Raw genomic sequence first — 27,529 nt, 5'->3', positions numbered from 1 at the left:
CCAGGTTCCAGAAGATGGATTGTCTAGTGGCAGGGAAGGATGAATGTACAATGAGTGTGTTCCGTAAGAAAGGGAAATGGCTTAGAAGCCACAGGTTGGGAAGAAAGTTTGCCTCTTGGCTTTTTAGAAGGAAGACAAGCTTTTGACACCAATTGTTATTTTAGGCACATACAAGGGGCTTAGAGCAGTCCTATTCCTTAAAAAAAACCCTTTAAATAGCTGCAGAATGCCATATTGCTTTTGAAACTTCCTTCTGTTTCAAAAAATGACTAACTGAAAAATGGAAAAATAAAGCACTGTGATAACTAGAATTCTTAATAGACATTTTATTTAGGGAGTTTTTGCTTTAGAAATCAAGAATAGGAAGACATAACAAACATTTCAACATAATGGACTTCAGTAACTGGTTTTTAACTGAATACTTCTTGGAAGAAAATCTCAGGTGGCCCATAAGGATAAATTAAAATGTGTTACGCTTAATGCAGAAGTACAGAATTTTCACTAAATTAAAATGTACATAGCCACACTGGAAACAAACTGGTAATCCCTGCAAAAGGGGAGGAGCTGGTTTCAATACCATACACCTCCCCAGAGAAGGGATTACTAGATTGGAGTGGTATTAGTAAAGGAAACTGCACACATTATACAGTTGTACAATACCACGTACTTCCCGTTCTTGATATGCAACAATAAAGATAGATCACATTTGTTTTCCACAGCGCCATCCTAAACACCACCAACATGAAGGTGCTGTACTTTGACAAGTCAGGAGGGTGGTAAAATTTCAGTGCACAAACAATCTAATTTACAAGTAATTAAATCTTAAGAAATCAGGCAAAACACTTTAAATATTAGCACTCTTAACTATAGAAAGTTTTAATCCTTTTTGAAAACAACCCCACAAAGCACAAGCTTTACTTATAATTTTGCTTTTTTCTGTAACAAAGCACACACAAAAATCTTAGGGTTCAAGTGATCATCTGTATTCAAAGACCCAAAAATGTACAGCATGGAAGCTACATATTAAAAGATTGTATCTGACAGCAAAATCCTTTATCCACATATTTATAAATTGGCAATTATTTTATTACCAGTTAGATCAAGCTGAATATTTTGAAAATTGATAGCACCGCTCATTAACAAGTTGTTTTATTATTTGCATGGGAAACACGCTGTATGTTATTTTTAAATCAGTATTCACCTTATTTATAATATACAGTATTAGATGCTACTCTGACTGATTTATACAATCTCATACTGTTCAAATGATCTGTTCCTGAACATATTATTACAGAATGGCATAAGTAGTGTCTCTGTGCAGCACATATAATACTAAACATACAGCTTTTAAATTGTTGCTTAATATTTTCTCCCCCCCCCCATACACACCTAATTTACTACCATATTTAGCAAAATACCAATAGAGATAAGTTTCGCCCCCTATAATGAGGCACATTTTGGCATATGTGCTAAATGCTGCTACACAGGCAGACAAGTGCAAAGTCATAATATGAAAAGGAGAGTCTCCATATTTAACTTTTTCATAGAAAAATATACATATATATTCCCTGAATTCTAGGAAGAGAACCAATAAGTGTCATGAACTGAAGAATCATAGGTTACACGTCACAATCATCTTCATCATCTGCATATCTTACAGTCCTTCTGCCTCCATTTCTAGTTCTTATTTTGGAACGTCGATTCACTCTTTTATATTTTGCATAATCCAGTTCTTCAGAATCATTTTCTTCATTCAGTTTTGGCCGCTTCCTTCTCTGGTATGCTCTAGAAGGTTCAGAAATACCATCATTTATATTTTTACCTCTTACAATGGCTTTCCTTTTCCTTTTTTCTGTTGTTCTATCTTTGCTATTGTCAATGTCCTTAGGTTCTGAATCAGATGAGTAATTGGAACAGTCACCAGGTTCAGATTTTAAACTTCTCAAAGTTCTAGGTTTCCTAATTTTGAACAAAGAACTACTTTGCTTTTGCTCTTCTTTTATAGCCTCTGCTATGCTTTTGACATTTTTACCACCATACCCTTTTTCAGATTCTGATTCTGCTAGAGAGCAGCTTGCAGTGGTATGGTTATCTGCAGATGCCGATTGATTTTCAAATGAGAGACTACTAGATGATCCTTCTTTCAAAGGTTTTGCAAACCTTTTTCTTTTACGAGACATAGTACCCATGGTTCTGAGAGGCTGCTGTCTTGAGCTACTGCTTTTCCTACTCTTTTGATTTACTACACACTCTTTTCTACAGTCCAAATTTTCCATATTTAGTTCTATAGTAGATTTTTTAGCAGTGCAAGAACTGGTCTGAAATTGTTTTTTCTTCATCTCACGTTCTTTTAGTTCTGTTTCACTTTCAGAGAGGGAAGGTAGAATATCCAGTATCAACTTTCTGGCTGCAGCAGACACATTGCGGTATGGAACTCTTCGGCCTGTGTTTTTAGTATTATCAAATTCTGGACTTGAGATGTTTTCCTTAGTATTACTAATGAGCTTAATTTTACTAGCAGCTACAGTGGCACTACGGCGCGGATTTTTTTTCCCATTCACAACATTGATATTCATTAGTTCACTATTCAAGTCCGCATATTTTTGGAAGTGTTTCCTGTTCCTGAGTACTACTGGACTTTGCCTTATTCCTTGAAACGCTGATACTGCAAAACAAAGATTTAAAGTTTAAAATGCTGCATTACCAACAGAAATTATTTTATTTAAAGAAATTACAAAATGAAGTAAAACCGAGAAGCCAGTTTACATTATAGAACAGCAACAGAACTGTGAATTTGAATACTTCATTAAAATTTAATATGCAAACTTTCATATACTTTAAACATAGTCACGTGAGATGGAAGCAGGAATTCATCAAGAACTTAGCCAATTTACTTATTATAAGCAAAAAAAGCCCAGCTGGAACTCATTTGCATATTAGGCCATACCCCCCTGATATCACCGTTATTTCACACAGGGCTTTTTTGTAGAGAAAGCCCAGCAAGAACTCATTTGCATATTAGGCCACACCTCCTGACAGAGTCAGCCGGAACTGCATTCCTGTTCAAACTCCAACTGGACCTGCACCCTTCTTCCTGTGTAGGCAGTGAGCAAATTTATGCTCGTTCGCGGAGCCAACTGGACCTGGAGTGGCTTCAGGAGGCTCTGCGGAATATGCCTCCTGGCGAATCGCTAGATGAGTTAGTGGAGGATTGGTATTCCCGACTCACACCCAGCTCAATTGTTTAGAATAATTTGATCACTGACTATAGTGCTGACAGGGAATCAAAAGGTTAGGGAATTGGACATCGGCTGCAAGGCTTTTGCGACTTACTTCACAGATAAGATCTTAACTCTGTGCCATAATCTCGCAGTCACAATTGATACAGTGCAGGAACTGGAAGCCTGTTGTCCGTCCTTGGGTCCTGTGTTGGACCACTTCAGCTGTCTTTCTCAGGAAGATGTGGACAGGATCTTGGCTGCAGTGAAGCCCACCACTTGTCCTCTGGACCCATGTCCATCTTGGCTTGTTAAAGCAGGTGGAGATGACATTCAGGGTCCCCTGGCTGAGATCATCAACCTATCCCTGTCATCAGGGGTATTCTCAGCCAAGCTTAAAGAGGCAGTGGTTCACCCACTTTTGAAGAAGTCATCTTTGGACCTGATTGACCTTGCCAATTATTGCCCAGTCTCGAATTTATGGTTTCTGGGCAAGGTAATTGAGAAAGCAGGGGCAGAGCAGTTCCAAGCTTTCCTGGAAGACATCCGTCCTTGACCCCTTCCAGTCCAGCTTCTGTCCTGGTCATGGGGCAGAGATTGCTCTGGTCACCCTTACAGATGACCTTACAAGGCACCTGGATCAAGCCTGGTCAGTGCTGCTCTTGCTTTTAGATCTTTCAGCAGCGTTTGACATGGTCAACTATGATCTACTGACCCACCACCTTGCCGACATCGGAGTTCAGGGGATAGCCTTACAGTGGTTTTCCTCCTTGGTTGGGGACAAGGGGTGGCAATTGGCGAGCACACTTCCCTGCATTATGCACTAGAATGTGGTATACCACAGGGAGATTCTCTCGTCAATGATGTTAAACATCTACATGCGCCCCCGTCCACATTGCCAGAGGTTTGGAGCTGGGATGTCACCAGTATGCAGATGACACTCAGATCTATCTGTTGATGGACGGCCATTCAGACTCTGTTCCAGACCATCTGACCAGCGCACTGGAAGCAGTGGCTGGTTGGTTACAGCTGAGCTGGCTGAAGCTTAATTCAACTAAGACAGAGGTCCTGTACATGAGTCGTGGGGGGGGTAAGATCGGGCATCCGACTCCCCACCCTTGATGGTGTATCTCTTGTGCCAGCTCAGAAGGTGAGGACTTCAGGTGTGATACTGGATGCCACCCTTTCTATGGAGGCCCAGGTCACAGCTGTTGTACTTCCTTTCACCATCTTCAGCAGGTCAAACAACGAGCACCCTATCTGGCTCATCAGGACTTAGCTACAGTGATCCATGCAACAGTCTCTTCCAGTCTAGACTACTATAACTTGCAGGTTTGCCTTTGAGATCGATCCGGAAACTCCAGCTGGTGCAGAATGCAGCAGCATGATTGCTGACTGGATTGCCTTTACGGGCAAGCAGCCAGCCGATGCTGCGCAGTTTGCAATCTCTTTTTGAAATCTCTGAATTAATTTATTTTACTTACCTTGAACTATAGTTTATAACAACTATAGAATATAAGATGTTAATATCTTAATAATCATTTAAGAATCAACACACTGTTATGGCAAGTTACTGTTAAATGTAGCAATCCATTTGTGATATATGTTTATATAAAATGGTCCATTTAATCCCTTTAGAGTCATAAACATTTGACTGATGTGACTGTAATAGTTAAAGGTATTAAGATTAGGAAATAAAGTATTTTTGATTGTTTTATATTTTGATGATGCTGAGCCTAGGAGTAGAAAGATCATATTTCAATCCAAAGGAAGGTGATAGACGTCCCGACAGCTAGAATATATTTTCCCCCCTTTTGGAATGTATTTCAGGCATGGGGACATTGCTCTGAGATTTATGCAAGCTGAAGACTAAGGCTACCCAAAACCAGATTTTATCGATCACCGGTCCAGCTTTGCTTCTTTAAGGTGTTCAAGTCTGAAGTGGCCAGAGAAGAAAACTGTTGGCTGAGCCACATTTTTGGACTGGCTTGATATTTGTTTGTCAAGAGCAACCTGCATTTGTACTGATTACGGCATTGTGTCACACTGCTTGTTGCATTACTTGTTAGAGTGGGCTTTATTACTTTATATATTGTTTGTTATTACAGTTGTCAAATACTTTAGAGTGTTGTTAAGTATTCAAGTCTTTTGTTACCCTGGGGCTTTTCTTGTATTTTGTAGCTACGTAATTACCCCAGGTCTCCTTTGTTTCTTGATTTTCTCCAAGGGAGCTGATCTTGGCCATCTGGAGGGCAGCTGTAATTCTGAACGATCTCCAGCCCTCACCTGGAGAGTAGCAACAATGGTTCCCCAGGAAAAAGTGGCTGGTCTGTAGGCTGGAGTCTATGGCATTGTATCTGTCTGAGGTCCCATCCCTCCCCATATTCCACCCCCTCCATACTCCACCCCTCAAATCTCCAGAAATTCTCCAACATGGAATTGGCAATCCTATGTCCTTCCCAGCAGCAGTGCTATTACACAAGTCCAGGGGTTTGGGCTGGGTGTTGATTAATCAGTCAGGACACCTGTTCAACTGTCAGTAGTCTCTGCTAACTGATTTTTATCTCAGAATACAGAGCTGCACAGTTGAGCAATCAGAGAGAGGGGGTGCTTCAACTGTATGCAGTCTCTGTTAACTGGTTGCCACCTCAGAAAACAGAGCTCCATGCCTGACCAATGGGAGGGGGGGTGGAAGCAGGCACATAGCAAAGCTTTACTCCATTGGGAAAGCACATTTTACCTCTTTTCACCCACTTAGGGGTTGAATTTCTAAAAATCCTTTCTTAGTGGGCACTGATGTCATGGAAGGAACGCATTTTATATTTGAAATCTGCATTTTAAATGTTATATATTTATTAAGACACCAGATAATTTTGCTGGGCTCAAAGTACAACATCAGGACTAAGAAGATACATTGTTGTGGCACCGCCCTTAGTGCTAGCAGCCTCATGCCAATGGTTAGTGCTGTACTGTGGAGGAACACCACATTGCTGTTCAGAGTACTTAGGCTGCAACATGGCCATGAGCAGTTACAAATGGCACATGTAGGACTTCTGCCTCTCTGAACAGGAAAAATCACTGCTACTCTCCTCAAGTAGAGCTGCTTCTGAGGTCAGTAGGGAACAGCTTCTTGAAGGACAGAGGAACGAAGCCTCAAACTAGGTGGTCACCTTCCACGTTCCACTGCCCTCAATCTATCATTGTTGCTGCCTTCACCTATCTGGCATGATTCATCTGAAATAGCCTTGAAACCCAAACTCCCATCCAGGAGGGAGCATGCAGAAGCATCCATGTGACATGGCATCCGGTCCACTCTGTCCTTCCTGGCTAAGCATCATATGACTGAAAGCTAAGCACAGGAGATGAGAACCAAAAGGTCAAGCAGGACTTTGAGGAAAGGTTTGTTCTAGCAGAGAAGCAGATGATACACAGGTACTATTTTCAGCCACTGCAATTACAGTCCTGATCAGTGTTCCCTCTAAGCTGATTTAGCTCACAGATTTTTAGCTTCCAGCTTACACATTTGTGTCTTACCTCAGGAAGGATGACCCCAGAGCACACTAATTTTTGCAGTAGCTCACAACTTTAATGCCAGTAGCTCACAAAGTAGAATTGTTGCTCACAAGACTCTGCAGCTTAGAGGGAACACTGGTCCTGATGTTTCATGACCACTGATGTTTCATAATGACATTTCTTGAGAGGGCTTACTTTAGGTTCCCTACTTCTATACCAAAAGTGACTTCTACATACAGCAAGTGCAGTATTTTGGTTATGCAAAAACTTTGCATCTCAGCCCCATGCCACGTTGTTTTCTGGCATTTTCATAGGTAGGTTTTAAGGTGTTTTTTCCCCCTTGCACTCAGTAAAAAAGGCTGTACATTCCCAAGTCTAGATAAAGTTAATGCATTACTTCTAAAAAATTACCTTTCCTAAACTTTTCCATTTTCCCCTTCTTTTTCGCATGTTTTTGTTTTGGGACATCATTGTAGGTGCTACTATCTGAGTAGGATGCAGCTTCTGAGTGTGCTTTGCTTCCAGATTTTAGTCGTCTTGAAGGTTTGTTGCTGTCTTGCAGGGGGCCTATTCCATCTCTTTTATGGTCTACATCAGATTCTGTTGTTGCTTCAATGTGATTTTTGATTTTTGATTTATTGGAAGAAGCTGGGGTCTTTTTAACGTTCTGCTGCTTCTCAACATTTTCACTGCATTTGTCTATCTCAGTGCCAACTTCGGATTCAGAACTATTTATATCATTCTGTTTATGTGTATAAGCCAAGAGGTAGGAAAATCTTCTATCCTTTGACACATGGGTTTTGGAGTTTCTCTCTGAAAATTCCACCCTGGGTTTTATTTTAAGAGATTCATCACAGACAGTTCTGTGCTTGTATTTACGAGTTTTAGCATTCCTGTTTTTTCTTCCAGTACTTTCAGAATCTGAACTATTTTCAGATTCACTATTATGTCTCCGTATACCAGAAACAGCAGTTGAACCTGCCATAGGGAGCTTTCTTCTGTTATTGCACTTAGTTATTTGTTCATCAGACTGTTGATCTCCATCATCAGAACTATCACACATTTTTTTAGCTGTAGAAGCAACACTCTGATGGGGAAGTCCTCCATTCTTATTCCCAGAGGCTCCCCAGTTCAAAAGGTCCTGCACTTCATTCAAGAGCCTCAATTTAGTAATCGTCACGGTAGGATTTCTGCATGGTAATCTTTTCCAACTATGATGCTCACTATTTTGCATTTTATAATCTCCTCCTTCTTTCTGAGAATTGCTTTCATGTGATCTTTTTCTTGCAGATTTTCTATTATGTCCATTCTGCTGGATGACACATTCTATAAAGAGAACGTATAGCACAATATTAGACATTAACAAAAACTAACTGTTGAAAAAATACAAGTTTATAGTAACAATAACCATATTTAATAGTTAAATAAAGCCAAAGATACTGCAGTACATACTGACAACCTTGATGCTGAGGCAGAATTCCTATTAATCACCTCTGTGTATCACAAATTTAGTCAAGAGCTAGAAAGTGTATCATTCGTTTTTTAAGCAATTGAACATAAGAACATAAGAGAAGCCATGTTGGATCAGGACAATGGCCCATTCAGTCCAACACTCTGTGTCACGCAGTGGCCAAATACACACACACACACTGTGGCTAATAGCCACTGATGGATCTCTGCTCCATATTTTTATCTAACCCCCTCTTGAAGCTGGCTATGCTTGTAGCTGCTACCACCTCCTGTGGCAGTGAATTCCACATTAATCACCCTTTGGGTGAAGTACTTCCTTCTATCCGTTTTAACCTGACTGCTCAGCAATTTCATTCAATGCCCATGAGTTCTTGTATTGTGAGAAAGGGAGATTTTTAAATATTTTAAACAAAAGTAATTACCAGTTGGGCCTGTCCCAAGTAATTATTGACCCACACAATTAGCAGGACATACACTGGATCTGTTCTATTATACTGCTGGAGAGTGTGATCTGGAGGTGGAGGACTTAAAGCTTATTACCTCTCCTTGTCATGGACAGTTCATTACCTGATGGAGTTTCAACATACTACTTCCTCCTTCTTCCGCAGAGGCAGTGAACTCATTAAAATGGTCAACCCCAGCCACCTGATGAATCTTGATGGTGTTCTATGGGCACTTGGGGTTTTCCCACCTCAGCTGCTGCCAATTCTGTTGACATCCTGAGTACTCTCTGGAATGGGAAGATGGCCTGGGCTGCTGACCATTGCTCCTAAAGCACTGTCCTCCCTCCTGCCCCCGCCCCAACAGAGCCAAGCAATCTCCTTGGTATACCAGGGAACTGATGGCAATGAAACAAGAGGGATGACAGCTAGAGCTCTACTGGTGGACAATTTGCAATGAGACTGATCAAACACAGCATAGTGCCCGTATTAGAGTCTGTTCTATGGCAGTAATGACAATGTAAAGGTAATATTTATTCACTACCATCACATCTGCATGTAATTGTCCAGCTGAGCTGTTTAGGTTTAGGGGCTCTTACATCACAGCTCAGGGACCTGGATTCTGATCACATGACGCCTGCTGTGATCAATTTGCTACTTGCTTTGCAGATAAAATCGCCCAGATCTGCTGTGGATTAAATGCAGGTGCAGATGCATATTCAGATTATGGACCTTTGACACCTGCTTGGCTGATTTATATGGATACTTTTCAGCTTGTGTTGCCCAAGGATGTGGACAAAATCCTTACAGAAGTGAGAGCTACCACCTGTGTTCTCGATCCTTGCCTTCCTGGATGATAAGGGCTGTTGGGGGAGGGGGCTGGTCAAGTGGGTAAAAGGAGTAGTGAATGCTTCCTTGAAGGCAGGAGTTGTGCAACCCATGCTCAGGGAGGGAGTCTCATCAGACCTGCTTTGAAACAAACCTCCTGTGTACAATTCTGGTCACCGCACCTCAAAAAGGATATTATAGCATTGGAAAAAGTGCAGAAAAGGGCCACTAGAATGATTAAAGGTTTGAAACACTTTCCCTATGAAGAAAGGTTAAAATGCTTGGGGCTCTTTAGCTTGGAGAAACGTCGACTGCGGGGTGACATGATAGAGGTTTAGAAGATTATGCATGGGATGGAGAAAGTAGAAAAGAAGTCCTTTTTTCCCCTTTCTCGCAATACAAGAACTCGTGGGCATTCAATGAAATTGCTGAGCAGTCAGGTTAAAATGGATAGAAGGAAGTACTTCTTCACCCAAAAGGTGATTAACATGGAATTCACTGCCACAGGAGGTGGCGGCGGCTACAAGCATAGCCAGCTTCAAGAGGGGGTTAGATAAAAATATGGAGCAGAGGTCCATCAGTGGCTATTAGCTACAGTGTGCATATTGGACTGGATGGGCCATTGGCCTGAACCAACATGGCTTCTCTTATGTTCTCCCTAAGCCCTACTGCGATGGAGAACTTCTAACCAATCTTTTAACTTTCCAATCTTGGGTAAGGTGCTGGAGCTGGCTGATGCTTCTCAGCTCCAGAGACTGATTTTATTGACTCATTTCAATTTGGTTCCAGACAAGGATTTGGAATAGAGATTGCTTTGGTCACCTTGGTTGATGACTTTTACTGAGAACTGGACAAGGGGGAAGTGACCTTGCTAGTTCTGCAGGATTTCTCAGCAGCCTTTGATATTATCAACCACAATATTCTACTGAGACACTTCTTGGCATAGAGACTGGGGGACACAATATTAAAGTGGTTTGAGTCCTATCTGGGGATTCCTGCTCTGCTCCATGGCCATTGGCCAGTTGGGTTCCACAGGGTTCAGTCTTATCCCGTGCTATTTAATATCTATGTGAAGCTGCTGAGAAAGGTCATTGGGCAATCTGGGCTGTGATGTCACCAATATGCAGATGATACCCAACTCTATCTCTCTTTCCCACCTAACTGAGGATACTGTTGATGTCTGTACCAGTGCTTGCAGTCAGTAATGGGTTCAGATGAAGCTGAACAAGCTAAAACTTTACTGACACGACAGAGGCTCTCTGGGTTAGCAATAAAGCAGACCACAGACTTCAGATCTCTCCCATCTTGGATCAGATTATACTTGAAAAGCCAGATTTGCTACTTGAAAGTGCCGCTAGACACAGCAGTCACCTTAGAAAACCAGGTGGTTGCAATGGTTCTGAGTACTTTTGCCTAGTTTTCTAAGATCACTGCTGTGTTGCATAACACACTTTTATGTGGCAAACCTGGCTTTATTTAGGACCGCATTTGATTAATTTACCAGCAGTCCAAACTGTGATTTTAAATTTTATTTTTAATGGATTTGATATATTTTAGCTATATTGTAAGCTGCCTTGCATTCTGTATGAAAGAATGGTGGCTAATAAATGTTTTATTTATTTATTTTACTGTGATAAGCATAACAGTATACACTATATAGGACACAGTGCTGAAATACTCTGAACTACCCGAAGTGAAGACTGCAGGTATATGTCTTAAATTTTGCAAACTGTGCTATGTTGTACAAAGGTATTGTGGATTTTGTTCTACTATACTCTCTTGAACACAGAAATGCACTGAAGGAGGCTACAAAGAAAAGCATTTTAATTTTCAACATACTTAAAATCAAAACCCTGTATTTGACTGTTTTATACATCACCTTTCCTGACAGCTTTCCTTTTCTGTCTTTTTGGTGCACCGCTGAAGTTACTGCTATCAGAGTCTGTTTCAGATTTCAATTTAGATGAGCACTCAGCACCATCATCTAATTGTCTTAACGTTTCTGCTCCTCTGCTCTCTAAAACAGTAACTTTTTCATCTTCTTCCCCAGACTCTGCCGTTTCCTCTGAGTCACTTAAAACTTTTGCTTTTCTGTAGCGATTTGGTGCCTTTTTAAGAGTCTGCTTTAGTAAGCCACTGCATGTGTCTGATTCAGAATCTGCCTCAGATTTATTTTGGGATGTAGAATGATGAAAAGCTTGTTGAACACTCCCATCTTCTGAAGTATGACTTTTAGAGTCGTTTTCTGAAAACTCTACAGTGGGCTTTATTTTAGGAGATCTGTGTGGCTGCTTATGGCCATTAATGTGACAGCTCTTTAAAAAATTTTGCACGCCACTTTCAGAATTTGAACTCTCACTTTCAGATTCACTAATATGCTTTTTAACAACACCACCAGCAGAATCAGCTTCAAAGTTTCTCCTTCGACTATATTGTTCTTTTACTTCCTTTTCGCTTTCACTCTGTATGGAACTATAAGAAACATTTAGCAATACTTTTCTTGCTGCAGCAGAAGCACTGCGATGAGGCAGTTTTCTGTTTTTGCTTCCAATGCCAATACTTTCTGAGCTAGAGTGCTCCTCTTCTACATCACTCATTAGTCTTAGCTTATTAGCTGCCACAGTAGCACTTCTGCGTGGAATTTTTCTGTGTCTTCGATGTCTGTTACTCAAAGCTTCACAAGGCTCTGTTGAACACCCAGCATCTTTTTTGTATATTCTTCTCCTAGTAGTTCTTTGGAAATTTCCAGTCGCCTGAGAATCTGGGCATAAAAAAAAGAAGTAAATTTGTTGGCAGATTTTGAACATTTCTGAATTTTACATTCTCCCAAGTGTTTAGTCATCAAAAGCTCTGGGCCAACCTCTTAATAACTCTAGTACTGGGATTCGCTCTCTGGGGAAACTGGTAGGCAGTGGCTGCTGCTAGTCACCTGGTATTGGGGAGTAATCTTTTGCTAGTATTGGGGAGTAATCTTGCTTCTTTCAGTAAAAAGTAGAAGCCAGTGGGGGAGGTCCTTTCAAGTCCTGTTTTGGCCTTTGAGAGAGAACTCATTGGTTCTCCTCTCTCCCACCCAAGTGGCTGTTGCTAGCCAGCCAAGCTGCTTCTGTCAGTCAAAGGCAACCTACGTTGGTTCTGGCAGTTGCTGGCTCTCCCTACTCTCTCACTGGTTAAGCTGCCTGTCACACTGCTTTGTAGAGAAGAGAAAGAAAACCTTCTTTTGACTGGCTGACGAACAAAGGAAGAGGGAAACAGACATAGAGAAAGCCTTCTCACAATTGGCTGAGGGAGGAGGCAAGGCTTTCTTCTCAATTGGCTGAGAGCTCCCTTGATTGGCTGAGAACTCCTCTCTATCCTCTACTGGAAAAGAAACACCCAGTGACGGGTAAAAATGGTGTCCTGTTGCAGTAAGCCAGATACAGAGAGAGAGGGAGGGAAAATGAGAGCGATTGAAGTCAACATTATCAGAGAGTGTTGGTTTGAAAGGTATCACTAAAGACTTCTGAGGGAGAAAAGCAGGTTACTTATCTGTAACTGATTATCTTCAAGTGAATCTGTGCATTCACACCATTGGGATTATGGCGCCTGTGCTGGCTCCCATCGGTGTTGAGTAGCTCCACTAGAGGAATTTTTGTGTCCCAGCCTCCCAGCATGCCCAGAGACTCCACTGCGCATGCCCAGGAGGCAGGGCACCAAGATCCTGCCCGTTCCTTCTGACCGCTGACCAATCCAGGGTATAACTAAGATTGAAATGAAAGCAGAGGGGAGGAAGGCCAGGTGGTGTGAATGCACAGATGACCACTCAAAGATCATTAGTTACAGGTAAGCAGCCTTCTTTGTGATATCTGTACATCACACTGTTGGGAGAATAGCAAGTTGAAGCCTACTGGAGGAGGGAGCTGACAGTTCAGATAGTTGCAGACTGGAGAACTGAGCACCCTACACACATTCTCTCATATTTACATGCATCTAGTGTTTGGCAAAGATATTAGGGGTTGCCCATGTCACAGCCTTATATATGTCCTGCAGTGTGTGTGTGAATATATATATGTGTGTGTGTATAAAATTTTTGGCCACTGTGTGACACAGAACGTTGCTGGATGGGCCACTGGCCTAATCCAACATGGCTTCTCTTATGTTCTTATGATATGCAGAGATGGCTGCCAAGTAGATTCTGAAGGAGGAATGGTGGAGACCTTTATCCACCAAGTGTAGAAGGTAGGCAAAGGGTTGAAGGCCAACTTGTTCCAGTGGGACTGGTCAGGGAGACAGAAAAGTTATGTATTTCCTCCACTTGTATGCATAGGATTTTCTGGTCGAGCGCTTTTGACTACTGAGCAAGACATGACGAACTCTGTCTGAGAACACAGTTACTCTATCAGTCATGCAGTCAGCCAAAGATGTGGAATGTCATTGTAAATGACTGCAGTTTTTGGATATTAGGAGATTTGGTTCCTTCATGCAGGGGGTTGGACTAGATGACCCTGGAGGTCTCTTCCAGCTCTATGATTCTAAGTGGAACTGCTGATTGGAGAGGTGAAGGACCAGGAACCACAGCTTTCTGGGCTACCAAGGGGATATCAGAATGTACCTCCGTTTCTCTTGCATCACTTTGTGATGACTCTGGTTAGCAAGGGAATGGGGGGGGGGGCAGGAATAGGAAACTGTGAGACTAGTTCAGCAGGAGGCCGTCCCCCATGGAGAACAGGTCCATTCCGTAGCAGAACTGTCGACACTTGGCATTCTGACAAATGGCAAAAATGTCTATCTGGGGATGACTCCAGGCAGCCAAAAATGAGTCCAGATAACATGGTTCAACTTCTATTTGTGTAGTAGGGTTCTGCCCCTGCTGAGGATATCGACTTGAACATTTTGAACAGTGAGGTACATTCCCTGGTCTAAACACCACAGCCAGAGGTCAACTGTGAGGCGGCAGAGTTTCCTGGACACTGTTCTCCCTTGACAATTTATGTAACTCAGAGCAGTGGTGTTGTCTATAAATACCAAGATCACTTTCCCCTGGATAAGAGGCAGAAATGACAGCAGAAAACTTGATGGCTAGAAGTTTGAGAAAACTGATGTGATTAACTGAGTGAACTGATTCCCATCTGGCATCTATGGAGAATCCCCAAACAAAGATGAGCACCCCATCCCAGAATGATGAGTGTTTCTGATGGTATGGGAGGCCTGAACAGTGCCCCCTCCAGATGGTTGTTCCATGTCCTCCCACCATGCGAGGGACTGAAGATGGAGGCAGAGAGAGAATATGAGGAGGGGTGCTGAGAATGTTTGAAGACCTTTAGGAACCATAGCTGCAAGTCTCATGCAAAGTTTGGCCATAGAGATCACAGAAGTAGCAGGAGCTATGAGGGTGAGAAGTCTCTGTATCAGATGCGCAGAAGCAGTTCCTTGTTCCCTGATGTAGGTAGTTACTGCAAACCAGAGGTACTGCCTGTGATGATGCCTGATGTTCAGATGGAAGTAGGCATCTTGCAGATCAATCGTACCCATCCATACGTCCTCCTTGAGTAGAGGAAAACTCTGGAATAGCATTGTCATCTTGAACTTTCAGTAGGTGATGTGTTTGTTTAGGGCACAAAGGTCCATGATGGGATGAAGGACTCTGTCCCTTCTGAAGGAGAGACTGAACTTCTTGGACCTTGAATAGAGAGGCGATAACCACTTGTGGAGTGGATAGCATCTCTTCAAATTTGATTGCATGCTCCTGCTTGGGCAATGATGGTAAGTACCCAGTTATAGTCTCCCAAGCATGGAAAAAGGGAGAGGAAATTGATGCAAGTTTCTTTGTTCCTCCCTCCCACTGTAGAGAAAGACTGCCCCTTTCCTATGTAGAGGCTGCAGGTAGGGGGGAGGCGATGAGGGACAGATAAAAAAAGGAGACAGAGCTGCCAACTCCAGGTTAGGAAATTCCTGGAGATGTAAGAGGTGGAGCATGGAGAGGGTGTGGTTAGAGGAGGGGTGGGACCTCAGACAGGTACAGTGCCATTTCCTCCTGGGGAACCACTGTTGCCAATCTCCAGATGAGGGCTGGAGATTGCTCAAAATTAGAACTGCTCTCCAGATGGCAGAGACCAGCTCCCCTTGAGGTGGAGGGGAGTGAATGCCTTCACTTGGGTGGGTGGGAAGACAGCAAGGGTGGGAGGCACTCACCCAGAGCCTCTTTCTAGAGCCCATTGTATTTTTCTTCACAATTAACCTTATCCCTAGTAGTTAAAAAATTATTTTGATCAATTTAGAAACATGATTTACATGCTGCATTTAAATTGTTTTTGTGCCTCTTGACTATATTGAGGACCCTTTGAATTAAAAGATGGGGTATGAATTTCAAAATTACACTGCTGCATATTTGGGTGTAACAGTTCTGCAATTATTATTCACTGAATTACTCTTACCCATTTGTTTCTGCTGATATACTCTGTTTCTAGTAACTCTGAAGTTGTTGTTCTTTTTCCCAGATATTCCATTATGTAACCTAGAAGAGGAGAGCTCTGCAGAACTTTCTTTGCTTTCTTCTGAACTGCTTGAAGATGAAGTAGCTATCGAATGTTCTAATTCACTTTCTGGAAAAAGATAATTTAATGCTAATCAGACATCACATGTTAATGTTTATAGGTTTTACTCATACTGTTTCTCAATTCTCAAAAGTTTATAAATTGACCAGTAACTTTTATTAAATCACTGCAATCCCAGATGTTAAAACTTTTAATTGCAAAGAACTGCACACACCAAAGATGCAGTTTCATAAAAAATAATATACCTGGTCCATATCACAGTCCTAATAATAATTCTAATTTTATTTACTTCTCTAGAACATAAGAAGGAAAGACACTCAATACTTGAAACAAAAGAACTAGTAAAAGTTGGATCCTGCCAGATTTTTTGTTGGCCCAAAAGGGAAGAATAACTCCTTTCAACCCCAGCTCCCAACGCAGTGCTGTGGATTGTGGGATTCATGTAGACAAATAACCTTATTTATTTAGTAGGCTCATATTCCACCCATTCCCATAACAGGCTCAGGGCGGATCACAACATATACTGGACAATAAAAAAACCAGGTTGTTTACCTGTAACTGATGATCTTCAAGTGGTCATCTGTGCAGTCACACACATGGGTCTTGCTGGCAACGAATCCATACCTCGGAGTCTCCAATAGCTCGCCTAGATTGTTTTTTGGTGCGCTCACCCGCTCGCCCTGGGGAGCAGGCATCAACTGCGCATGCCTGGACTGAGCAGGAGGTGCCCCTCCCACTCAGTTTCTTCCAGCCGCTACTGACAGCCTACGTAGGAAAAAACCAGAGCAGGGAAAGCCAGCAGAGGGGAAGGCTGGGTGGGCGTGTGTGACTGCACAGATGACCACTCGAAGATCATTAGTTACAGGTAAGCTACCGTTTATCTTCATTGTGGTCTCTGTGCAGTCCCACTCATGGGTGACTAGCAAGCTGAAAGTCAGAAAGGAAGGTGCTGGCAAGAAAAAATTATTTTTATACTTACAATTTATGTATGCACTCACCTGGGGTGATTTCAGTGGAAGGTGGCCCTGAGAACCACTTGGCCGAAAGAGGCATCTCGTCTAGCATGAACGTCCAAAGCGTAGATGGAGAAGACCATGATGCAGCAGAGCAAACGTCTTCTAAGGAGACACCCTCCAGGAAGGTTGAGGTCAAGACTGCTCTAGTCGAATGAGCCTTAAGACCCTCAGGCAAAGGTTGCTTAGCAACTTCATAGCACAAATGAATTGCAATAGATACCCACTTAGAGAGTCTCTGGGTAGAAATTTTGCATCCTCTATGAGGATTGCCATAGGCCACAAACAAGTTAGGGTCTTTATGGAAAGGTTGTATATGAGAGAGGTAAAAAGACAAAGCTCTTTTAATGTCAAGGTTGTGTAGAGCTCTTTGTCCAGAGTCCTTAGGATCAGGGGAAAATGTGGGCAACGAAGCAGAAGTTGAAAGATGAAACTATGACACAACTTTGGGTAAGAAAGCCGGATCTGCTCTCAGGACCACCTTGTTCCTTTGAAAAACTGTATACGATGTGTCAGAGCGGAATGCGCACAAGTCACTAGCTCGTTTACCAGAAGTGAGAGCAACCAACAAGGCAGTCTTCCAAGAAAGGAAGCTGAGATCCACAGTAGCCAAGGGTTCAAACGGAGGCTTCATAAGTTGTGCAAGAACTAACGACAAACTTCAAACAGGCACAATTGGTTTGATAGGAGGGTGGAAGTGTAACATACTCCTGAGAAATGATTTGGGCAGTATGGGAAAAAACAGTCTGACCATCAATAGGTTTATGAAGAGCAGAGATGGCTGAAAGATGAACCTTCAAGGAGGAATATCTGAGGCCAGAAACTTGCAGAGACAAAAGGTATTCAAGGATTGAAGGGAGAGGTACAGACTCAGGATCAAGTTGTTGAGAAAAGGCAAATGAGCAGAAAGCTTCCACTTGCATTGCTATGAATGTCTGGTAGAAGGTTTCTTGGCATTTAGGATAACTTCTGCAACGTTTAATGATAAATGTTCGGCTGAATTCTCCATGCTGTGAGTCGAAGGACCTGGGGATTGTGGTGACACACCTGGCCGTGATTCTGAGTGAGAAGGTTGTTTGCCAAAGGAAGGCGGCGGTAGGTGTGATTGGACATCTGAAGGAGTCTTGTGAACCACGGTTGCTGTGGCCACCACAGCGCTACCAGGATGCAATCTGTACCGTCCCGAGCGATCTTGAGTAGGGAGCGAGTAATCAGAGGGGGGGAAAGGTAATGAAGTGGCCCTTTCCAAATGTGAAGAAAAGCATCGTTGCCTCTCCTGGAGTAAAAGAGAGGGCATTTGGAATTGTCCTTTGTTGCAAAGACATCTATTCGTGGAAGCCCAAAGCATGCAAAAATACGATGCAGGTAGTGAGGATTGAGGGACCATTCGTGGTCATCTAGACGAATCCTGCTGAGGGAGTCGGCCAACACATTCTCTATTCCCAGCAGGTGGATAGCAATCAGGTAGACATCGTTCTTGATGCACCACTCCCATAGGGCTATAGCTAGTCGACATAGATGGACAGACCTGGTCCCGCCCTGTCTGTTCACATAAAAAACTGTAGCCATGTTGTCAGTTGTTATCTGAACGTGCTGGTGGGTTACAGACAGGAGAAAGGACTGAAGAGCCCTGTGCACAGCAATGAGTTCTAGGAAGTTTATGTGCATGGCCCTCTCGGGAGCAGTCCATAGACCCCTGACAGTCATGCCCCCACTTGGAGGCATCTGTGGTTACAGTGACAGAAGGAGGAGGAAGGACAAAAGGCATTCCACAAAGTAGATTGTCTGGTGCTGTCCACCAGAGGAGGGAGAGCTGAACCTTTTGAGGTACAGTAAGGATGGTGCTCTGATGGTGGGTGGTAGGCACAAACAAACTAAAGCTGAAGTGGCTGCATGAACAGTCTGGCAAACCGAAGAACGGATGTTGTTGCGGCCATGAGGCCCAGAAGACAGTGAATGATGATTGCAGGTTGTGTCGGGGCGAGTATGACCTCCTGGGCCAAGGACAGGATGGACTGGGCACGATCCGTGGGAAGATAGATGAGGTACGGAGATGTGCAAAGACGAGCACCTATAAACTGTAGAACCTGAGTTGGGGTGAGATGAGACTTGGTAACATTCACACACAGGCCCAAGGAGGCAAGGAGAGGGTTGTTTCGAGATTCTTCACAAGCTGATGTGCTGTAGGGGCGATTAACAACCAGTCGTCTATGTACGGGAAAACAGGAATGTTGTGAAGGCACAGGGCAGCTGCCACCACTGCCATGCATTTCATGAACACCCTTGGGGCAGTGGACAGCCCGAATGGGAGGGCCCGATACTGGAAATGATGTTGTCCCATGGCAAAGCGTAGATATTTGCGGCGCTGAGGTCTGATGGTTACGTGGAAATATGCATCCTGGAGGTCCAGGAAGGCCATCCACGTATCCTGTGGAATTAAGGGTAGGATCATTTGGACGGAGATCATTCTGAATTTCTTGTAGACTATCCACTTGTTTAGTCTTCTGAGATCCAGAATGGGTCTTTTGCCGCCGTCCCTTTTGGGAACTAGGAAGTATCGTGAGTAGAAACCTGTCACTTAATGGTGATGAGGAACAGGTTCTATCGCGTTTTTCTGGAGTAAGTACACAATCTCTTGCTTGAGATGAGGAGACGGCGGGGTGGCAACGAAGTGGTGATGACGAGGGTGCAAAACGAACTCGATGGCGTAACCTAGCCAAATTATGGTGAGCACACAAGAGTCCGTGGTGATTGAATTCCAAGTCTGATAGAACGGGAAGAAGAAGATATTGGATTTATATCCCACCCTCCACTCCGAAGAGTCTCAGAGCGGTTCACAATCTTCTTTACCTTCCTCCCCCACAACAGACACCCTGGGTCAGCCATAGCTCTGGCAGAGGTTGTCCTTGAAAGGGCAGCTGCTGTGAGAGCCCTCTCCAGCCCCACCCACCTCACAGGGTGTCTGTTGTGGGGGAGGAAGGTAAAGGAGATTGTGAGCTGCTCTGAGACTCTTCGGAGTGGAGGGCGGGATATAAATCCAATATCTTCTTCTTCTTCTTCTTAAGGTAGCCCATGAGACTCACGGTACCGAGAGGGTTCACGGTCTCTAGCAGATAAGTATTCAACGTCTCAGGTTCGAGAAGGCTCACGGTACTGAGACAAAAAATAAGACAATTCTCGGGTTCGAGATGGTGAAGCTTCAGGATCACAGAGCTGAGGAAGTGCAATTTCGAGGTTCCTGTGGGACACAACACCCAGTTCACGATACCGAGAGCATCGAAAACCTTCCTCCGAAGGAGAGCAGGAGTAACGATGGTAAACTCGATGGTGTTGGGGAGATGGAGACCTAGAGACCGAGGAGTATTCATATCGACCCCTTTGGTAGTAGTTACAGTAGTCACGGTAGACCGGTGAGCGAGAACGGAAGTCACAGCGGCAAAGAGGTGAACGAGAGCGAACATGTTGAGTGGACACTTGAGTAGAAGATTCCCGGTAAAGTGGGGAAACACCAATGTCCCAAAAGGATCCAGGTTGAAGTAGGGACCGGGCATGTTCCTGAGAAAGGACCAGAGGATCTGAACAAGGGTCGGGTTTGAGAATGTCGAATGGCATCACACTGTGGACTGAGGGTGAACGAGACCGAACCGGAATGACCTCGACTGGAGCTGGAGTAAGAGGAGTGAGATGAGGCATGTCCAAAATGACGTCTGAGGGCACTGAAAGCTCTAGAGGAACTAAAGGTTGAGTCGAGACCGAATGGGTGAAAACCGAAGCCATAGCTGAGGTGGTAGCTGTTGAGGTGGTAGGCGTCGGAGAAGTTGTCGGAGTCAACCTTGTCGGATTGCGAGATTTATTCGGAACCGAGGCCGATGAATCGGTGTGGTGAGACTTCTTCGAAGATTTATGGCCAGTGTCGGAGTGCTTGGATGCTCTCTTGTTGGACTTATGCTTCTTAAGGGATTGAACAGCAGCCGACACAGCCGAATCTCCCGCTCGATGTGGGGGAGGCGGCGAATCAGAACTGGGCATGGCCTGGAGAGATTTCTCGAGCAAAAAACTTTGAAGTCTCGCTGCTCAGTTTTTTCATGCCTGTTTACCGAAGTTGGCACAGTGAGGGCAGGTATCCACCCGATAAGCTTCGCCCAAGCAAAACAGGCAATATGAATGTCTGTCAGAAGTGGGGATTTTAGCCCTACACCTCCGACACTTTTTAAAGGTAGTTTTCCCTTCCATATGCTCTGGACAAGGGAGGGGAAGGAAGGGGGGGGAGAAATAAAGGGAAAGGAAAGCGCAGAAACACGGGCTTTTTGGGGGGGGATTTATAAGAGAAAAACAAGAAATACAATACCACAAGCAGAGAAGACGAGCTGAGGAGAAGGGAACGCAGCAAGGTAGGTGATGTCCAGGCAGTGGAAAGGAAGAAACTGAGTGGGAGGGGCGCCTCCTGCTCGCTCCAAGCATGCGCAGTCGATGCCTGCTCCCCAGGGCGAGCGGGAGAGCGCGCCAAAAAACGCTCTAGGCGAGCTATTGGAGACTCTGAGGTATGGATTCGTTGCCAGCGGCAAGACCCATGTGTGGGACTGCACAGAGACCACGATGAAGATCCTACAATTCAAATTTAAAACAATACAATAAAACCAAAACAGCAGAACAATAAAACAGAATAAAGTGCATCACCATAGAGTATAATTATGTTAAAGAGATAATCAGGCAAGATCTATACTGCTTCCCTCCTGCACCAGCAGAAAAGCTGGTAAGTTATGGGCTGGAGCCTAACTATAAATGCTATTGTCCCTAATGACAAACAGCAAAGTTGGCCATCCATAGACAAGGCAGGGATTTCTTTCTGAACTCATTACATAAGCAGAAAAATGTGACTTTGTAAGCTAACCAAAAGCTAAAGGCAAAAAACCTAGCATTGTGGACAGACTATACTTTAGAAGTACAGAATGCTGGAAATAGTTGTGAGGAAAGACAGCAGGAGATTGGGGTTTTTTATTAACAGATGACAGAATTTATAACTATTTAGTTTAAGCTGATTGTGGAATTAGAACTAAAAACTGCCACAGTTTTAAAAAGAAGCCTGATGTATGCTGTCTTAATGGAAGATCTGGTTTGTTTTGTAAGAACTACTGCTGAACTCAGCAATATTAACAGCAAAACAGAGCAGGAGTAAAAAGCTTCCTTTAACAAGTTCTTCAAAGAACATTACTTGCCTGATGATAATGTTGAACTGTGAGCTTTAGCTGTACTTCTTGTTCGTCCACTTTTCCCAAAGGACAATACAGAGGTAGAGTCAGAAGATATGCCGGGAATGCTGTGGTTAGAGCTGCTAGTATTCATTTTATGGCTTGTAACACAGAACCCTCTGTTTGAGAGATGTCTGTTAGAAGAGTCTTCTGCCTCTGCCTGGCTTCTTGAACAAGATTTACTTTGTTTCTGCTTTGTACTTCTTGACAACATAAAATGAAAACAGTTTGCAATCCATGTATGGATGTATTTTAACAGAGTAATATTCCCCTTTGTATATCAACTGCATTTTTCAAGCTTGATAAACAATTCAAAGATTGTGCCAATGCAGTAAATTCCAAGATGCAAAATAGCACAAGATGCTATTAAAAGCTCTAAATTCACACAAAAGGCACCTATGCCAAGACTCCTGCCTATTATATATTTCATTATAATGTTTATCACGGTTTTACTCCTTCACCCAAAACCTCATGATTCACATACTCTTAACTCTGACTATTTTTAAAAACCTAAACAAAGTTCAAAATCTGTAAAGGTGAGCAGCATAACTTGCTATAGTTTAATTTGCGTAATATGGTTTACCATCAAGGAAAAAAATAATTTACTATCAAGAAAAAGAATCATCAAGCAAAAGGGAGAGTGCAAATAAAAAACAGGAGACTGTGAAGGGCATCCATGAAGGAACTAGAAAACATTCTTAAGTGAAAAGATTTGTCACTGGCAACCAAGTTCAAGATAATTCATACATCAGTATTCCCTGTTATGTATGGGTGTGAAAGTTGGACAATGAATAAAGCTGGTAAGAAGAAAGCTTTCTTTGAATGTACTGCTGGAAGAGAGCTTTATGGATACCATGGACTGCACAAAAAACAAATAAATGGGTTCAGTCTAGATCAAATCAAGTCTGAACTCTCCCATGAAGCTAAAATATCTAAACTGAGGCTACTGTATTTTGATCACAGTATGAGAAGACAAGATCCACGGGAAAAAAATAATACTAGGAAAAGTGGAAGAATCAACATGAGATGGATTGACTTACTCAAGGAAGCCATGGCTGTCAGCCTGCAAGGCCCAAGAAAGGCTAACAATAGGACATTTTGGAAGTCATTAATTCATAGGGCTGCCATAAGCCAGAATTGACTTAACAGCATTTAACACACACATAAAGAAAAAAATCTGGGTTCAATCTGCATAATATGGGGCTGAAGCCCATTACTCCCAGGCTGCTTCTTCTTTTAAAGTAAGGATCAGCTGAATGGGGGGGAGGAGACATAAGACAAAGAGATGGGGAACACAGTGGAAACATGCAATATAAACATGCAATATAAGTAGAACAAGAGGGAATATGGTGGCCAGCAGGGGCTGTAGGGGTGAAGTAGGTGGAGCCATGGAAATTACAAGCCAGCAGGAATAACAACAAAGAGCAAAAGCAGCAGCCATGGTGATCAGAAAACAAAAAAGAAGACAAAGGTAGAGAGGACAAAACCATGAAAAGGGAAGTGAGAGAGAATAAGCTGTTCAAAACATTTATACACAAATGTAATAAACTGTAGGAGCAGAATGAGAATAAGTTTTAAATGTAACATCTTGAATATAAATATACAAAGAAGTGGAACATAAGCAAAAATAGTTATGGAATCTGAAATCCATAATGTTGAATATAAATGTACACCAACATAATTAATTACCATTGCATTTCATAGTGTTTTAAAAATGATAATAAGGGGGTGTTGGGGAAAAATACTTTTTGTTTCACATACCCTGGGGTACATAATTATTTTTATATACATAATTATTTCTGTATCCGCTTTATATCTTTACTCTGTTTTCTAAGAATATATATATATATTCAAAAAGCAGGAAAAGGAGGAATGGGGACTAGCAAGGGGAGGCAATGGGAGCCAAAGGAAACAGGGAGAGGGGAAATGGGACATGCAGACAGCTTGGGGGCAGAGCAGCACAAGTTTTCCACTGCCCCCCCAAACTCATTATGGGTCTTCAATTTGTAAGCAGAGAGTAGAAACTGTCAGCCCAAAAGAAAATTCAGTTTTCTGAAACATTTGACAGTTTCTCTTCCTCCAACTGATAGGTAATTTACCTGAGTGTTTTGATAGAGTAGGTAATGTACCTGAGTGTTTTGATAGAGCACTGTACAGATTTACTCTGGCTTTGTCTCCTCCTACTATATTTCTGACTTCTTTGCAATCTTTCATTGTGTTTTTGGCCAGTTCTAAAGTCAGAGATTATTCTTCTTATTTTTTCTTCAAACAATGCAGATAACCTCAACGTCATACTATAAATCTAGGTTAAAAACAAAAGATTAAAACACTTAAAGTAAAATTATTTCAAACAGAGATCTCAATTACTTAATTTGCAATTAAGGAGCAATTCTTTTTCTCAAAATGTGTACCTTGTATTTTAGGCACTCCTCTGCTTCTGTTTAACATATTTACTGAAATAAGCAAGTTGGTATTTGGAACTGCTACCTTGTGCAAGAAAACCTATATGAGTCAGAATAAGTTGTAACTGTTATTCTATTATCTCTTAATTATAACTAATACCTTTTCCAAAATTTTTTAATCAAAACAAGTTCCCACCAGGTGTGAGGAAAAAGTGTTACTAGAATCCAAGATATTTATTTAGGTTTCTTCAAAGTCTTTTGGACTTATGGACATAAACGCCTAGTTTCCTTAAATGAAACTAAGTCCTCAGGGCCAGATGAACTGCATCCAAGGGTTCTCAAAGAGCTTGCGGATTTAATTTCTGAACCTCTGGCTAGTATTTTTGAGAATTCTTGGAGAACAGGAGAGGTGCCGGAAGATTGGAGGCGGGCGAATGTTGTCCCCATCTTCAAGAAGGGAAAAAAAGACAATATGGGTAATTACCGACCCATCAGCTTGATGTCTATCCCTGGAAAAGTTTTAGACCGAATCATCAGTCAGTCAGTCCTGGAACATTTAGAAAGGATGGTGTGATTACTAAAAGCCAGCATGGGTTTCTCAAAAACAAGTCATGTCAGACTAACCTGATCTCTTTTTCTGAGAAACTGATTACCTTGCTGGATCAGGGAAATGCTGTAGACATCATTTATCTTGATTTCAGTAAGGCTTTTGATAAGGTTCCACATACTATCCTTGTTGACAAGTTGGTAAAATGTGGTTTAGATCCTGTTACCATTAGGTGGATCTGCAACTAGTTGACAGATCGCACCCAAAGTGTGCTTGTGAATGGTTCCTCATCCTCTTGGAAAGGAGTGACAAGTGGAGTCCCTCAAGGATCTGTCCTGGGACCTGTTTTGTTCAACATCTTTATAAATGATTTGGATGAAGGAATAGAGGGAATGCTTATTAAGTTTGCAGATGATACTAAACTGGGAGAGGTTACAAATACAGTAGAAGACAGAAACAGGACACAGGATGACCTTGACACACTGGGAAACTGGGCTAAAATCAATAAAATGAATTTTAACAGGGATAAGTGAAAAGTTCTGCATTTAGGTAGGAAAAATCCAATGTATAGTTATCGGATGGGGGAGACTTGTCTTAGCAGTAGTATGTGTGAAAAGGATCTAGGGGTCTTAGTGGATCATACGCTGAACATGAGTCAACAGTGTGATGTGGTGGCTAAACAGGCAAATGCAATTCTGGGCTGTATCAACAGAAGTATAGTGTCCAGATCATGTGAAGTGATGGTATTGCTTTGCTCTGCTCTGGTAAGACCTCACCTGGAGTATTGTGTTCAGTTTTGGGCACCACATTTTAAGAAGGATATAGACAAGCTGGAACGGGTCCAGAGGAGGGCGACAAAGATGGTGAGGGGTCTGGAGACCAAGTTCTATGAAGAAAGGTTGAAGGAGCTGGGTATATTTAGCCTGGAGAGGAGGCAGCTGAGAGGTGATATGATCACCATCTTCAAGTACTTGAAGGGCTGTCATATAGAGGAGGGTGTGGAATTGTTTTCTGTGACCCCAGAAGGTAGGACCAGAACTAATGGGTTGAAATTAAATCGAAAGTGTTTCCATTTCAACATTAGGAAGAACTTCCTGACTGTTAGAGTGGTTCCTCAGTGGAACAGACTCCCTTGGGAGGTGGTGGGCTCTCCTTCCTTAAACAGAGGCTAGATGGCCATCTGACAGCAATGAAGATCCTGTGAATTTAGAGGGAGGTATTTGTGAGTTTCCTGCATTGTGCAGGGGCTTGGACTAGATGACCCTGGAGGTCCCTTCCAACTCTATGATTCTGTGACTCTGACTTCATTACAGTTTTCCTTAAATCAAGCATGAAAGTGCTACTGAAGTTTTTGTTTTAAAAATGTGGTGCTAATCTACATCCATCCAACATCAACTGGCCAACAAGTCTTACCTATATGTTTATAAAATACTAGGGGTGAAACCATTGCTCAACAGTAGAGCATCTGTTTAGTAAGCAGAAGGTCCCAGTTTCAACTCCTCAAATCTCCAGTTAAAAAGATCAGGTTGCAGGTGATGTTAAAGACCTCTAACTGGAAGTCTTGAAGAACTGCTATAAATAATACTGATCATGTGATGAATGACTTGACTCTGTATAAGGCAGCATGTGTTCAAAGTTAATCACCAAGATTTACTGAAGAGAAAACTACTGCTGGAAGAAAAGTACTTTCTATTTACCTATTATTTATTTACTTTAAGAGAGATTATTCAATCTAAAAATAGGGAGTTTATTTGTAATTTGCTTTTTTAAAAAAAAAATGAAGGTGAGATAAGCTAAACCCTGTTTCCCTGCTTCACCTTACCTCATTTTCTGATACTTCCAGCATTTTTCTCCCAGCACAGCTCTGATACCAGAAGTTATCTGGGATGGAAGAAGAGTGTTGAAAGCACTAGACTTCAACAAGGTATGGTGGTGATGGGGGGGAGTTTGCTCCCTGTCTATAAATGATTATGTGGATTAATATGAATTACTGGCCCAGCCACATCTAGTCTGACCACAGTATAAACATCTAAAGCACTAATCCTCTGCAAATCCTTTTGCACTTTCATGGTTACCATGGAAAATGTGTTGCTCCCAGGGCTGGCTTGCCCACTAGGCAACCTAGGCATTTGCCTAGAGCGCCAGAAGGGGGGGCGCTAAATTGGGCTTTCCCTCCCTCCTCGTACCCAAGGCAAATGCCTAATTTACCCACCCCCCCGCCTCCTCCCTCCTTCCCTTCTGTGCTGCCCACGAAGGGCGGTGGAGCGCCGTGCTTCCTGGCCTCTTTAAAGCCCCCAGCTGATCGGTGGGTAAAATGCT

General features: G+C 42.7%; 1 protein-coding gene across 1 annotated transcript in view; it reads right to left on the bottom strand.

Moving 5' to 3' along the window:
- Positions 1 to 311: 311 nt before the first annotated feature.
- The window catches only part of BRWD1 (bromodomain and WD repeat domain containing 1), a 177,644-nt gene continuing 150,426 nt past the window's right edge, over positions 312 to 27,529 (bottom strand). Inside the window, exons 37-42 of the mRNA XM_060234233.1 lie at positions 24,391 to 24,563; positions 22,225 to 22,464; positions 15,880 to 16,043; positions 11,349 to 12,230; positions 7,143 to 8,057; positions 312 to 2,665 (exon numbers count right to left, since the gene is read on the bottom strand). Coding sequence (XP_060090216.1) covers positions 1,620 to 2,665; positions 7,143 to 8,057; positions 11,349 to 12,230; positions 15,880 to 16,043; positions 22,225 to 22,464; positions 24,391 to 24,563 — 3,420 coding nt within the window. The 3' untranslated portion in view covers positions 312 to 1,619. The remainder of the gene's footprint in view (positions 2,666 to 7,142; positions 8,058 to 11,348; positions 12,231 to 15,879; positions 16,044 to 22,224; positions 22,465 to 24,390; positions 24,564 to 27,529) is intronic.

This window comes from Heteronotia binoei, chromosome 3 (assembly GCF_032191835.1).
Source record: "Heteronotia binoei isolate CCM8104 ecotype False Entrance Well chromosome 3, APGP_CSIRO_Hbin_v1, whole genome shotgun sequence".
NCBI classification, from domain to species: Eukaryota; Metazoa; Chordata; class Lepidosauria; order Squamata; family Gekkonidae; genus Heteronotia; species Heteronotia binoei.
The sequence above is the reverse complement of the archived record's forward strand: the minus strand, read 5'-3'. Positions and strand labels throughout refer to the sequence as shown.